Below are 14,906 nucleotides of genomic sequence, written 5' to 3' on the forward strand. Positions count from 1 at the left end.
GGCATGTTTAAAAAAGAAAAAAGGATCTTTCAAGAGTTCATTTCCCAGAACACTACCAGCCAACAGCCCTAACGGGCTCACACCACACAACAATTGTTGACTAATACTCTGTGCTTTGCAAAGAAAAAAAAAAAAGAAACAAACTGTTATATGTTTTTTGTTGAGATATATTTAGAGAGCTTTCTTATTGTTAAGAGCTTTAGGAACAATAATCAGTGGTATGTCATTCTGGTATTGTTAGCAAAGTCCTTTCTATTGAATTTTCAAGATGTTGTAAAGTGAGATTATGTGAGTAGCACCTCTGGACACTTTTTCCCATCATTGTGTTGGTATCAATCGCTGACTTCCACTGTTTCTCCTGGTATTAAATGAAAATGTTGTTTCCCACTACGCTGATTGGAGGCTGTATAATGCATGACATAACTGATAACCCTACTGAGATTACGCATTGTAGGATTCAAAGTGCACGAGAAATTTGCAGAACAAAGTAGGTGGCCACTTGGGCTGGGAGACAAAGTTTAAAAGTAAATGTACTTGGATCATTGTTTCAGCTGAAACGAAGAAACACTATAAATGGATAATTTATGAGGTTGGTTCCTCAGGTGTTGGAAAAAATGCTTTTTTTGGTTGTTTTTTTTTTTTTTTTCTCTGTGGGGAGAGAAGCTAGAATGTGTTTTCCAAGGGCAAAGTGTTTCCCTTATACCCCCCAGCCTCATTCACCCCCAGCAGAGCTGTATTAGAGCAGAAACCCACACCCTGCTGAGACTCCTGACATTTTCCGAAGAGGAAATATTAAAAATTCAGTGGCAGAGTGGAGGAGGAGGAAGTTATGCTTTGGCACTAGCGGTGAGCTGAGAAAGCCAGATTTTTCAACGCTATAATAAAAAAAAGTGAAAATAATGAGAGGCTTTGAGCTAGCTTCTGTATTACGCACGCCACCAGTATCTGGGCAATGTAAAGAGCGACACAGGGAGTTCCCTTATAGAAGTTTTTGGCCAGTGTATTTTCCATGACACCGTGTCACATTGTCTTGGTTTTGCACTCGTGCTTCAGAGGGTTTCTTTTTTTCAGGGGTGACTGAGCTGGTCCAACACCACTGTGCCATCCTGCTGATTACCTGTGGATGCTGTTCTCCCCCAGAACCATGCCAAATTTAGGCTGGTTCAAGATTTTTCTTTTTTCTTTTTTTTTTGAGGGATTTACCCCATTTCTCTTTAGTTCTTCATACAGTGACTTCTCTTTCAACTTTGCTCCTTCCTAAGCTAACAGAGGGTGGCAAGTGCAGAGCTTGGCTTATGACCAGCAAAAGGGGAAAGTAGAGGTCACTGTGGCTTCCTACTCTCTGTCCTTCCCTACTAGCCACAGAGGAAAGCATTAGTAAAATTCATTTACAGTTATGATCCTGCCTTTCAGCATCTCTCGGCCTGGTCTGTACGCTCAGATGGGACAGGGACAAATTCAGACCTGATTCTGGCATTCCTCAGCTGATGGGGTGTTATGTCCAAAAAGTAGTTCCTGATCTCCCATTCAAAGTTTTTATGGACGAGTGTAAAGCTGGAGTGAGTTGCTCCATGCAGTGGTTAAGGTTTAATAGCTCTTAAGTAATAAAACCAGCAGAACTGCTTCCAAAAAGAGTACCAGGGAATCAAGTCTAAATGTAATAAAGGTCTTTACTTCATTAAAGTGGATTGCAAAGTGTTTTGCGACTTGTGGTTACACAGAGCAGAGGGTCTGCGGATCCTTCTGAACTAAACTTTTTTACACAGTTGTGATTGCAGCTGACTGGACTTCATGCCTCTGGGAGTACCCTCCTGAGAAAGGGTAGGCATGTGTCGGCGTGCAGGGACTTTACACTGGTACAAGGGTGGCAAAGATTATCCTCCTTTTCAACATGAACCAGGAGAAGCAGGGTGATATAAAACATTCCTGGCCATGCTCAGACTACAGATGAATTTGGTCATTGCTGGGATTTTCACACAAATCGCACTAAAATTCAGGAGAGGTTCAACACTTGAATTCATTTCCACATCTCAGCTCATGCCTTCATTTTATTCCTCTGTTCTAGTGTATTAGCACTTCAGGTGTAAGAGAAGTGCTTATTTTCGAAGTGAAGAAAGACCTCCAGACAAGAAAAGAGAGCACCTTGGAGGATGCTGGGCTTGCATTACGTGGGAGGAGGATGTAGCTCACTACCATTGTCTCCCGTGACGGCAACTTTAATGCAGGACACTGAGCAGTGAGCTGTTGGCTGAGCACCCTGAGCTGTCTTATCCACCACTACTAGAAAATCTCACTCCACTTGATAACTTTTTCCAGGTGATTTTCCAGGAGGATTTTCACTGTCTGCTGTCCTCATGAAGAGAGACTGGCCAGCACAAGGGCAGGTGCTCTCCTGGACAAAGGGGGTGCTTTGCTAAATGGCTATGTTACACCGCTGCATACCTCAATCTAATTAGTGTGAGGCTGCCTGGACCTTATTGGGCTTGACATATGCCTGTTGAAAGAGATTCCCCAGGAATTAAAGCGCTACTTCTCTAGTTTGAGTTGGCTGGTGATGCAAAACATAACATGATTTTTGAGAATTTTCTGCACTTACCATGAAACAAATACGCCACAGGTATCAAGCAGGCTTTGTTTTGGGGCTATAATCATATTACAAATTGAACTCTTCCACATGTGTGTGCTGGCACATCTACCCTTGGCTATCTCACATTTATCTGCCCCAAGGTACAGATGCTGAGGTCTTGACATAGCATAGTATAGGTATAAATATATTTTCCAGATTGCCTTAACACATGCTAATGAAAATGAGGAGTAAAGGCCTGAAAGAAGCAGCTGTTTAAAATTTTCCTCAATCCTAGAAAATCAACTTCTTAATTACTTATAATTTAAGCATCAAAATGACCACTAACTCTCTTCTCCCACTAGACCCTCCCAGGCTGGGAGGCCTGCTTTAAGACTCTCCGGCAAAACGTTTTCTTAGAAGTACAGCATTTCATCAAATTTCTTTAGCCTTTCTGGAATTAATAAGTATTATAATAAAGCAGGGAAAAGGAGGGTGCCTTCTGGAGATGCCTTCTTTCAGACCCTCCGCTCAGACAGCCAGAGCAGATACTGCTAAAGCTCCTATCCAGCACGTTATATGAGACTACTTTTATATTTCCATAGCACCATTCATAATAAAAGGTTCCCCAACTTTATAGGTATAAATAGCTTCAATTGCCATTAAAATACAGACACTCCTAGATCAGAAAAAAGGAGTATCTGCTTCCAGCAATCAGCAGCAAAAGGATCTGTGTTCAGGCATGTCTATGGTCATAGCCAGGGGGGACAACCAGTCCAAAGCAAAATTTGGGCAGCAGGTTTAGGAAAAAGGATTCAGTCTTGCAAGATGTGCCATGAGTTCCTGAATCACTGCGTGGCAGTGGGGCCTCTTTTCAGGGATTATTTAAATGTTAGTCTGATTAAAATCTAAATTCTGGGAAAACAGTAAATTTTGCTGAAAATTGTTTTTCCTCTAGCAGCAGATGAATCTGAGCTAGGGAAAAAAAATAAAGGAAAAGGAATACAGTAATTTTTTTTCTTTTTATTTGATGTTCTCCCCTTCACCCTCTCCCCAGATTTCATTAAGTGTCTCTGAATTGTAAAGCTCAGCCTTTCCTAAAGCTGGCACCATTTTCTTTATAGAAACAAAAGATGAATTAATCGGGCTATTGGAAGCCACAGAGTAGGTATATTTGCAAACCTACCCAGCCATTCAATGGGATGGGAGAGAGGATGGTTTTGGCCAGGCTGCAGAATACATTTTTCTTATAACTGGAGTCCTGGCATGGTACGTGGTCTTTGACATGGAGAAAGGGCTTTCTGTTTGCTGCTGAATGCTTTTGTTTTGTTTAAATCATTACTGGAAGCATCTTTAAAACAAGCTAGCTTTTCCATGCCACTATATTACTGAGCAGCAAAACCACAAATGAGAGTTAATATAGCTGGAAAGAGCAGAGTGTGGCAAAACGATCCAGGAGTTTGCAGCAATTCTCTGTATGTCTGAGCAAGAGGGACCTGACAGAAAGTTTTAAAGTTCAAGACACGCATGGAGCAATGGGCCAAACTGAATCATTGAGCAAAAGCAACCTCACAAATGTTTTTATAATAACTTCCTCTCCCATACTCCACAAATGTGGCTATTAATGCAGAAAAACTGCAGGGCTGACACGGGAACAGCGGCTCAGACCCACTGTGGTAGTGAGGATCTGGGCCAGGGTGAAATATTGATTAATCATCTTGTCATGCTGGTGCTTTGTTAGATTCTGTAGATAGGAATTGAGGCAGCAATATGCACCTCCTTTGTCTAGTAAGGCTGCTGAATCACATGGGAATGATTTGCTGACTTATGGAAAACTACTACAGTGAGGTGAACAGTAGGATGATGCTGAAATAAACTGAAGGTTTTGGTTTGTTTTTTTAAAAGTATTGAAATTATCTTTTTCTTAAAAAAAAAAAAAAAAATCACTGTAGCAGAAAGCCAGAAACATTGGTCCTCACATAGCAATCTGTTTGCATCTGGACAAGGGCATCTGTGTGGTCCATCAGGGAGAGTATAACACAAAGACAAAAAATGTCCAGTTTTCTTTGTTTATTTGGGCTAATCAAATCTGGATTGCTTTTTAGCTATTCCTCTTGGTGAATAACTCTGCCAGTGAGAAAAGGCAATGAAAATCAAGGCCATGATAAGCTACCTACACGGAGTTGAAGGACCCGTTGTGATATGTTTTGCCCCCTCTGCTCTTTGCACCCCATAGACAGTGCTGCTAGGCAGGATACATTGACATGACAATACAAAGCTTAAGGCTCTTAAAAGGACTGTCAGCCTGGGTATTTTGAGTTGGTGGCAGCCACTCCCTGATGGTCAATAGACCTGGTTATGAGCAGGTTAAACTAACCCCATGGCTCAGCTCAAGGAGTACTTTCCCTGACAGTTATATGATGGGAGTGTGCTACTGTGCTACTGTAACACAGAACATTAAACCCAGGGAAAACTGTCCCACCCTTTCTCCACCTCCCAAAACCCCTTTCATCTAGGGCAGGTGAGGGTAAAGCTGATAAGAACTGTCATTGCATCAAATTAAAGGGGAAAACGATCTGGAAAGTTGTTTGCAGATAAAACTTGACTTGATTAATATATTTGTTCTCTTTATTTGGCAGAAACCTAAACCCAAGTTTCAAGGTGACTTTGACTGCACTAAAAATAATACCCTATTTATGCAATTATCTGCATGTAGCTGACCATTGGCTCAGGCCAGTGAAGTGAGTACAAGAGTATGCACACAGGTGCTTTTTTGATTTTTTTTTTTTTAATTTCTAAGTGTGGTTTAGACTTCCTGCATGAAAACCATTGGCCTGTAGGTCTCAGCTTGCCATAACTTGTGCATGAGGCTCAGGAGTTGTAAGTGCAAATCAAAGGCACCCACACCTGTCCTCACTGGGTTTGGATTCAGCCCTGCCAGTGCTCCTGTTGCTATGTGATGGTTATATAGCTGGGCTGAAGACAAGAATGATACATACAGGTTATTCTGAAATACAACTTCAGGATCTGGTGAGCTGTGAGAGGTCTTTATGTACTGAAACAGACTGAGAGAGGAACGCCCCTTGCCTTTGGCCTGGAGACAAGCCCTCCATCTTTGGAGGTACTTCTGGCTTCAGTGGAGCCAGATTTAACCAAACCTCCTGCAAATCATATTCCCTAAATGTGTCTTTCCCACAGAGACAGTGCTGGATTTAATATGCAGTTCATTATTAACTGACCCGGGTTACTGACACCCAGCACTGTGCTCCCCCATTGCTGCTCATGCCAGCTCCCTAGCATCCGGAAACAGCAAGCCTTGGTCCCACTGCAAAAAAAAAGACTTTACAGGGTGTCATATTCACTCTTTCCAGTCACTTAAACTTGAAGACAGCCCTGTGCAGCAGCTGCAAAGATCAAGCTTGGCCTGCGGTTGCAGGCAGGGACATCCCCATGGTCTCCTTTGGAGCTCAATTCTTCCACCTCTGCTGATAGGAAGTGCAGTAAAATGTGCACCACCTGGGCCAATGCTGGCTCCTCCTGGTCATCGCACCTCCCACCACTCTGCAGGTCCAGAAGAAGCTGGGCTTTGGACCCAATTTCAAAGGGAACATTCAAACTAAATTTTCTTTGGTGTTTTTTTTTTTTCTTTTTAAGACTCTAAAGGCTCATTTCGTGCAGTCAGAGGTCCATTTAGCTTCTCAGCTATGGACTTTTATCATTCTGGTGAGTCAATGTTTTGCTATTAGCCAGCTGCTTCCCAACGTCATCTTCATGAACAGCAGGTGGAGGTGGTTGCATCACCAGCCCAAGCTCAAGGCTTTACAACAGTGTTTGAAGGTGACCTTGCACCAACCCTTCCTGTAAAATGAGTTAAATATTTCTTTTTTCCAAGGTGGTTTTGAAACTTAAAGGACTGATCTAAAACCCTCCAATGGTCTATTGTGAGAGTTTGCACTGGGTCCTAAAATGCATAAAGGAGTCCTTTGCAATGTCCCATCCTCTGGTTACCCTTATCCCTATGACCCAACAGACAGTCTTTGCTCCCCAGACTGCAGACAAATTATGTCATTTTTCCCTGACCCACGCAAAAACAAGACAAAAAAAAAAAAAAAAAAAGATCCCTTCAGTTTTGTAGTCCTTTATTATCTTTTTTTTAAGTTGATCCTCTGAAATGCGTAACAGTTACATTGTACAAAGCATTTAAAGAAAGTACCTCAACTTGCCGATTATTTCAAAATGAGATTATAAACAAAAGGAAAAATAAATCTGGTCCCTCACTAAAGTCCAAAAAAACCCCCAAAAAATAACTGAACACCTTCCATTATTTATTTATTTTTTTTAAAACATAAATTTGGAACACTTCATCTTACAAATAGGATTAACATGAACATAATAACATCACACAAGTTCGCAGACAACCAGCTTAAAATATTGGGTACAGTTTTTTAATCAGAAGAATCATGCTTTCATGAAGAAATTATAACTGTTTATACAATCGAATCAATTTACTGTAATACAAAAAAAAAAACCAAAACCAAAACAAACCCTAAGTTGCATCTAGTAGTTATTTAGTTCATTAAAAGGCAAAAATAAAATAAAAGAGGAATGTAAGAAAATTTCAAACACTGTTTTGCACTCCCATATACAGAGATCAGTTCACTTTTTTTGAAGTACATGGGTGCCTTACATCGTAACGCAGCAGGGGACTGAAGCAGTGCTGTTTGTTACAGGAACAGTGCTTTTTTTAATCAACAAACAATCGTTTGCAAACAAATAAATACATGGTACACACAACACAAAGAAGAAATCAGAGGGTAGAGGAGAAAGGAAACAATACAACAAAATAGTGACATGATTGTCAAAAATTAAAATTTCCTTACAATGATTTGAACTAGTGGTGCTGTCGATGAACGCAGTGCTTTCACGGAATTATCTGGATGATTTAGCTTCTTGGAGTAGTGAATATTCATAGTTTACAATATACACAAGCCTCTTATGTATTGTTTCTCAGAGTTCTTTTCTTTCTTTTTTTTTTTTTTTCTTGTTTTTCCTTTATTTTAACAATGCAGTTGAGAAGGCAAAAGAATCACGGAGAGAACAAAATATTCCCTGTTACTTCTTTCTACATTTACGATGGATAGTGTGCATTTGGTAGAACTATTCTCTTTCTTTGAAGGGCTGAAATGCATAAAGCTTTAATGAAGAGATTTGTACATGAAAGCAACTGTTCCCAATCCTGTGTCAAACTATCTTATACAAAAAGAAAATCAATTCAGCTCCTACTTTAAAGGAGTGCCCATGTGTGTATCAATGCAGTCTTAACCCTTTTGCCCCTGCCCCTCAAAGCCGGGTGAACTGGAAGACACTTTTTCCCGGCCCCGGTTTACATAATCCACTGAAACTTTTATTTTTTTAAGTCGCATTGATCCTCCAGAAGTCAGCAGCTGCCTTTGCTGTGCAAAACAAAATATTGAGAATAAATAGTTTCTTTCTTTTTAAAATTATTCAGTTTAAGGTCACCGGACTTTAAATGAGTGACCCTGCAGATTTATAAGGCATTCTGCTCAGCAGTCTTTTAAACAGTCATACATGAAAGAGCCATGCTACTGGTTTGGACTTGGTCCCACTCTCGGTAAGACTTCACAATGTCATACGTGACTGATGGACTGAATAGCGCTGGATTCTGCAGCAGCTCTTGCCATAGTGTGCCACATATTGGGAGAATTATGGGATGCAGAATGAAGGGAGTCCTTGTCAGAGAGAGAGAGCATCATCGCATACGCCTGGATGAGGAAAGAAGATGGACAAATAGGTCATGATCCTGCGGCATGGATCTGAGCTTGGACTCGTGCCATCCTACACAGTTAGGGCATCATTTACACTACAACTGCTATTCTCAACTTATTTTTTAAAAAAATCAAAATGCGTTAGGTAAAACCACTGTCAACCTTTTCACTGACGCTTTTGACTCACTAATAGTAATAATAATTTCTGCTTTCATCTGGCTTCACAAAGCTCTGAGAAACCTTTGATAGTAGACAAGGTCTCAGAGTCTCCTTTGCCTTCAGATTCTTGGCACAGAAGGCTCTTTTCAAGAGCCTGAGGAATCACGTTATTCCTTGGCTGGTCCTGTATTTTAGCAAATACCACAGTCTCCAGTGCTGACCTTTTCTACAGGCATACTCTGGAGTTTTTAAAATGGATTTTTTTTAAGGGCCTAAAAAGAACCATTTTCATTAATGTTTCAAAAAAAATCAAGAACTAGCACTAGGATATCAGCCTAGTTATTGCTGTTTGAAAAGCATGCTGAGGACCAAGAGGCAGTAACATCCAACAGACTATAATAACAAATACCAAAAAGCCAAGTCAGCTAGAAGATCAAGTCAAATTCCTGTATGGCAGCAGCTACACGCCACAGCATCACTGTGACCACACCAGCTGTCTGAAAGCAGAGTGGGACTACTTCTTATCATGGTATTTCTGTAGGTAGGCAGGAACAAAAATAGCAGAAAAGAAACGCCTCCGTTATCAGGGACCAGAGCACCTGCCAGGTCTCCCAGGTGCAACGGGAGCACAGGAGGGGGTGGGGGCAGGGTAAGGATTGCGGGTGCAGAGCACAGCCCTGTCTGACGAAGCTGAAACAACCTTGCCTGCCACACACTAACAGTTTAATCCTCCAGGTATTTGGTGACAATAACATTTTAACTGAGTTAAGCTTTTACCTGGGACTTGGATTTCCTGTACAATGGTTGTTTTAGGTCCTCTGGCAGCTGGGAAGTATTGAAAGTTGCCAATTCAGCTTCACTATATTGATTTTCTTCCATTTTTCTCATTTTGAGGCTATCTGTGAAGTGCCTTATGTGGTCCAAAGCCGAAAGTCCAGTCTTATTATACTCCTCTTCTTTATACCTACAAAAATACCATGGAGTTTTTAACATCAATTAAATGATCCTCTCTGCATTCCCTCATTCTCTCAGATTTAGATATCTGAGGAATTACCCCCTTTTTTACATTCATAAACCGCCTTGCCCTGTGGAACTTTGATCCTGAAATAAAATAAATTTCCCTTTATTTTCTAAAGAGGAGATGGTGGGCAGTGGGAGCAGGGGAGGGAGAGGTTGTCTCTCTTCTGATGTCTCCACAAAACCATTACGGAAGATCCAGGTCAGTTTATGGAGCAGATAACGTCTCTCCGTGAACGTTTCCTGTCTCACCCAGAACATGACAATAGCTCCCTGAGCACAGTTATTTTTCCTCTTAAGGGCTACAGATTGCATGAAGAGACTGAAAACAGGGCTGGTATTGACCCAAACACAGACACATGTTGCTATCGTAACTGGGAAGCTGGCTACTTTGGACCGGTTCCCACAGCACACAGATTGGCACTGGCACTCTTGTATGGTTTATTGTTTTTATTCCACATATCGGGCATGCCCATGCTCAGAAGGAACCAACCTGCCAGGGGAAGCTTTGCAGTTCATGTCCAAAGTACTTGTTTCCTCGTAATCCTCCTCCGGAGTCCCCTCATGTACGTCACTCGTAACAGGCTCTTTGACTGCTTTTCCTGCAATTTCACTCTCTTCATCTTCTTCGTCCATCATTACTTCATCTTCTGCCTCTTCGTCATCCAGCAAATCCGAGTTCTGGCTGGCTACCACGGCTTTTTCATCCTTAAAGTGGCTGCCATTCATTCTGAAAGCACCAAAAGAAACCCCAGCAATAATCACAAATCAGTTATGAAAGCTCCTCACCAGCAGATTGTTGGAGGCAGATGCCAAAATTATCTGTTCCAGTAGAATAAAGTGATTTCTGTATTTTGTATCTTGGTTAGCTTCAGACGTTTAGGCAGAAAATTGGCGAAATTTGTACTAAAAAATCAGTGGGACGTTACAGTACCATGCGCATGGTATTTTCCAGTTATCCTGATAAAACTACTGTTCGAGTGGAGGTATGTTCAGATACCCATTCCAAATTTTCTCATGCATTATTTCATCTCATGTTTCCAATCACATATGTAGTCTGTGCAAAACAACTCACCGCCTTTTAGCAGAAGCTCTAGGGGCCAAGAAACTCTGAAAATCAGATCCGGCATTTTCAAAAATGACATCCAATACTGCATTCAGGGTTTTAAAGTCAAAATTACACGCGTAATTAATTTTGGACACTACCACCCATTTGGAAGCCATACTACTTCACTGAACATATGTATTACATACACGGAACCTAAGTGACTTCAGCTAAAGATATGAAGAGGAGCCCACAATATTGCCTCCACACTGAAATACATTATTGACTGATTTGAAGGGTAAGAAGTAATGAAAAGAAAGGTCACATAACATTTCAAGTGTATTTCTTCCTATTAAATGAGTAATTATAGCAATACGCACATGGAAAACTATTTGGTCTACTCGCTATTATTACGTTGTCCTTTGGTTTCAGACAATGACTTCTCTTAACTACTTCCTACGGGATTTTATCAAGGACATAATATCCATGCTGAATTAGGGGCTCGTTTGCTAACGGCCTCAACCTTGTAGGATTCTGAGCATTTGGAGCTGCATCATGTCCGCCACATTAAATGAGAGCCAAAGAAGTTCAGCACCATTGCTGCATCAACAAATCCATGGCCAGAGGTACTAGTGGTGTAGAAGGGCAGCACTCAGTGGAGCCACACAAATTCATGCTACCAGTGTATTTGCTCATTATGTAGTACAGAGGCCTTGATTCATCTATTGTTCTCATTGTGCAAAAGGTCCTTACTCTTCCAGGAATATAGTTATAAAAATGGAAACTTTATTGTCCACCCGCAGTTTTCTTTAGACTCCATCTGCTTCAAAGTGTGTAGGACAATATGGAATATAACCAAAAGTTTGGGCAAGATAAGGATGAGCCCTAGCAGTGAATTTAGAATTTAACATTTGACTTGCTGTTATAACAGATATACTTTCTTATGGAGCATACACACATGAAAGCTGGTTTCTTATACAACAGTAGCATAGTTTTCCTAAAAACAATGGAGTTTCATCTATTTTCCGAGCAAATTCCAGTAGATTGTCATGAGTTAAGTATTGCATTAAAAAAAAAAAAAGCCAGCTAGGGAATGGTCTGTTTATACCACAAGTATCAAAAAATCTGAGGCTGTGCAGAGCTGGGAGAGCTGAAGCAGCCACCCCCCTCTAAGATAATCAGAGCAATATCTCTTTATCATCTTTTATTTAAATAGGCAGAAATAAGAAATTGTTGAGCACGGTTTGGGCTGCCAACTTGCTCGTTATGCTCAATTGAGGCTGCTAGAAATGAAAGGGAGATGGACTACAACCAAAGTAACAAAAGCCATGTGATTAAGAAAACAGATTCTCTAATTATGCTTTCAAATGCAGCAATTTGCCAGGGATAAAATATCCGTCAAGAGCAGTCTGAAGTGCCAAATTTAGAAAGGAAACACTGCAGAACCCAGCAACCTTTCCACTTTGCTGACTTCCTGTCAGAGGACATGTTGAGACCAGATGTGCAAGGAAAAAATCCCAAGCCCTCATTGCCAATCAAGACGGAATGAAATTTGAATATGCATGTAATCACTTAATCCAATACTTTTGTGGAAATTATGTTATGTCCACCATTTTTATCCCTTCACAAAGGCATCTGGAAATTGAGAAGACAGTGAAGTTTGTCACCGACAGCAAGAATTTTTTGATGCTGATAACCTAATGCCAATTCAAAAGTGTAAATAATGCATAATGCAATGCCAATCTCAAAAAAATATGTATAGCTGACATGCGTATCCCTGCTACAGCCTTTTCTGCTTAGTTGTATTTTTGTTAGCTGAAAATATTAAGAAGTGGTCTCTCTTCTGTTAGTTCAGAAGAATTCAAACACCCGTATACCTAATAAACCTTAGTAGGAAAAAGTCTTTCACATGCTGGAGTACAGGTGGGCTACCAACACCTATCCACAGCCTTGCGGGCTTTTTGCTGGTCAGCATCTTTCTTGGGATTGAGTTACTTACAGGAAAGGGCTTTCAGTTATAATCTTTCATTTGATCCAAGAATTTAGCTTAGTCTACTTTATTAATTACACATTTAAATTGCATTTAAATCTTAAGGCTCTCTACACTTAGCCACAGGATGCACAATTCACTTGTTCTGCCATGAACGTAAAATGAGGGAATTTTTCAACAGACTTAAATCAATGATGGGAACTGGGAACTGAGAGTTTCTGATACAAGGAGAAATGTGTTCATAGATGGAACCTTCTTTCCAGCATCTGCCACTGGCAATATGGTCATGCACGATGTGGGGGGAATCAACATGCTTCTTTTTGTAATACAGCAAGTGGAACACTGAAGCAACCAGATTGCTGAAGTAACTCTGACTCCAGACATCATCAAAAGTGAAAAATCAGGTTTAATAAGCTGGCAAACCTGAAGAGTTACACCTTTTGAATGCAGACCCGATGCGACTTACCTCTCCTCTGAGTTTCGGGGGGACTGATTATTGTGATTGCTGTTTCCAATAAAATTCCTAATTTCTGTGAAGTAAGAGTCTTCCTTGTCATCTAGGATTGCCCCTGTGCTTTCCAGTTCTGAGTGAGGTGAAGATGTTGCAGTACCTTAAAGCAAAATAGAGGACTTCTATTGTTGGTCTTTTACATTTTCTATGTTTAAACATTTATATCAAATTGAAATTGAAACAATGGTTAAAATGGGCAAGAGTCAGAAAAAGTTGGTCATAGTGATCTATCAGCTTTCGGCCATAAAACTGGTAACTAGAAGGGAAGTGGTATTATCTATGGGCAAAGGTGGTTTGCAGCCAAAATGACCGCTTGCATGCTGGGTGCCATTTCAATGGTTCATAATCACTTTTGCCAAGTATCTGTTTCAACATTTCCCTCCTGTTCCCTTATGACTCCAAGACTGTCGGTCAATAACTTTGTTAGACCAACGACTGAACTGAGCAAACAGAACTTCTTTTTATTAGCTACAGTTATGCAGATTTGTTTAAACTATGGAACAGCCATTGACATAATCACCCAGGCTCACAGATGTCTTTGAGCATTGAGGAAAAGACAGCTATGCATTCACTGCATATATCTGGTTATTTCCAAAGGAGTAAAGTGTATACTCAAAAGACTGCAGACAAGATTTTCATTAAACCCTGCAGATACCTAAACCAGATCAATGACATCCACTACCTGCCACTGCCTTTGCTGCTGCTGTGCAGTGACCAATTTGCTTTGAGACTTGGAAGGCACCATTACCTCCATAATAGCTAGTGCTTTTCAGCTCCTGACAGTGGGAATATTTTAGAAGGTGCCAAGAAAATCTTTTAGAGTATGCTCTGAGACTCTAAATCTAGGACTCCTATTGACAGCCAAGTGATTGCAGAGGTGGGATTAAACCAATTTTCCCAGCCTGTTCTCAAAATGCTACGGTTGGCTTAATTAAAACCGAAAGAGAAGACATCATCCAGTGGTGTTAAGTTATACAAAAGTAGAGTTTATACCGGGATTTTCAAAGCACTTTAAATGTCAGTAGAGCTTAGGCACTTACATATTTTCCAAACACCCACTCATTGGAGCAGACGGTACAGAGCAACGTGTGCCTATTGACACTGAGTAGCATTGAAAGTGAACATGAAGTCCCCGTGTATGAACACTGGTGGTACGTAGGGCATAGTGGGGAGGGAAAAGGCATACATACCAGACATGTTCCCATTCTCGTGCTTTTTTAGATGTCTGTCAAGATTGGTTTGTTGACCAAAACACCTGTCACACAAGTGACATTTGAATGGCTTCTCTTTATTGTGGATGTTACGGACATGTCTCTGCAGGTTAGAAGATATGCTAAAGGATCTGTCACAGTATTTGCATCTAAAAAAAAAAACAAACCAAAACAATTGGGTAAAAAAGGGTTTGTTAGTAGATGGAAATGTAAGATTTGACATAAGAGACATGAAGCACCTTCTGGACTCAGCCTCAGTACCCAAATGTGGTTCACTGGTCCCTATTAAGGCAAAACCCTCCCTGAAATCCAGACAAGTTTTGGCTGAATAACTGGAGAGCTGTATTCTTGGAATGGAAACGTCAATTCTGTGGTGGGTTTTTTAGCTTTAACTCACATTAGGTTTTATATTTTAAATACTGCCTTCAGTAATAAGCATAATATTTCAGAGTTAACGGCATCAAATTAGCTAAGGTAATTGATTCCCATGTTTTTGAAACTGTTGCACGCAAAGTTGGGAAGTTTGAAAACAGTAGAGCAATAACTATTGTTTCATGTGCTGCCAATACAATACAATTAAACACTTCTGGAAAAAACATGAAACAGATCTCTTCTAATGCTCAA

The 14,906-nt window shown here is 40.6% G+C and overlaps 1 protein-coding gene across 7 annotated transcripts in view; it reads right to left on the reverse strand.

The window, feature by feature from the left end:
* Positions 1–6,685: 6,685 nt before the first annotated feature.
* MECOM (MDS1 and EVI1 complex locus) overlaps positions 6,686–14,906 on the reverse strand; it is a 51,193-nt gene continuing 42,972 nt past the window's right edge. For all 7 annotated transcript variants that reach the window (XM_030494982.1, XM_030494981.1, XM_030494979.1 and 4 more), the window contains 5 exons: positions 14,262–14,431; positions 13,027–13,171; positions 10,019–10,255; positions 9,286–9,472; positions 6,686–8,346 (listed from right to left, as the gene is read on the reverse strand). In XM_030494982.1, coding sequence (XP_030350842.1) covers positions 8,212–8,346; positions 9,286–9,472; positions 10,019–10,255; positions 13,027–13,171; positions 14,262–14,431 — 874 coding nt within the window. In that variant the 3' untranslated portion in view covers positions 6,686–8,211. The remainder of the gene's footprint in view (positions 8,347–9,285; positions 9,473–10,018; positions 10,256–13,026; positions 13,172–14,261; positions 14,432–14,906) is intronic.

The sequence above is a fragment of the Strigops habroptila genome, chromosome 8 (assembly GCF_004027225.2).
Source record: "Strigops habroptila isolate Jane chromosome 8, bStrHab1.2.pri, whole genome shotgun sequence".
Classification (NCBI taxonomy): Eukaryota; Metazoa; Chordata; class Aves; order Psittaciformes; family Psittacidae; genus Strigops; species Strigops habroptila.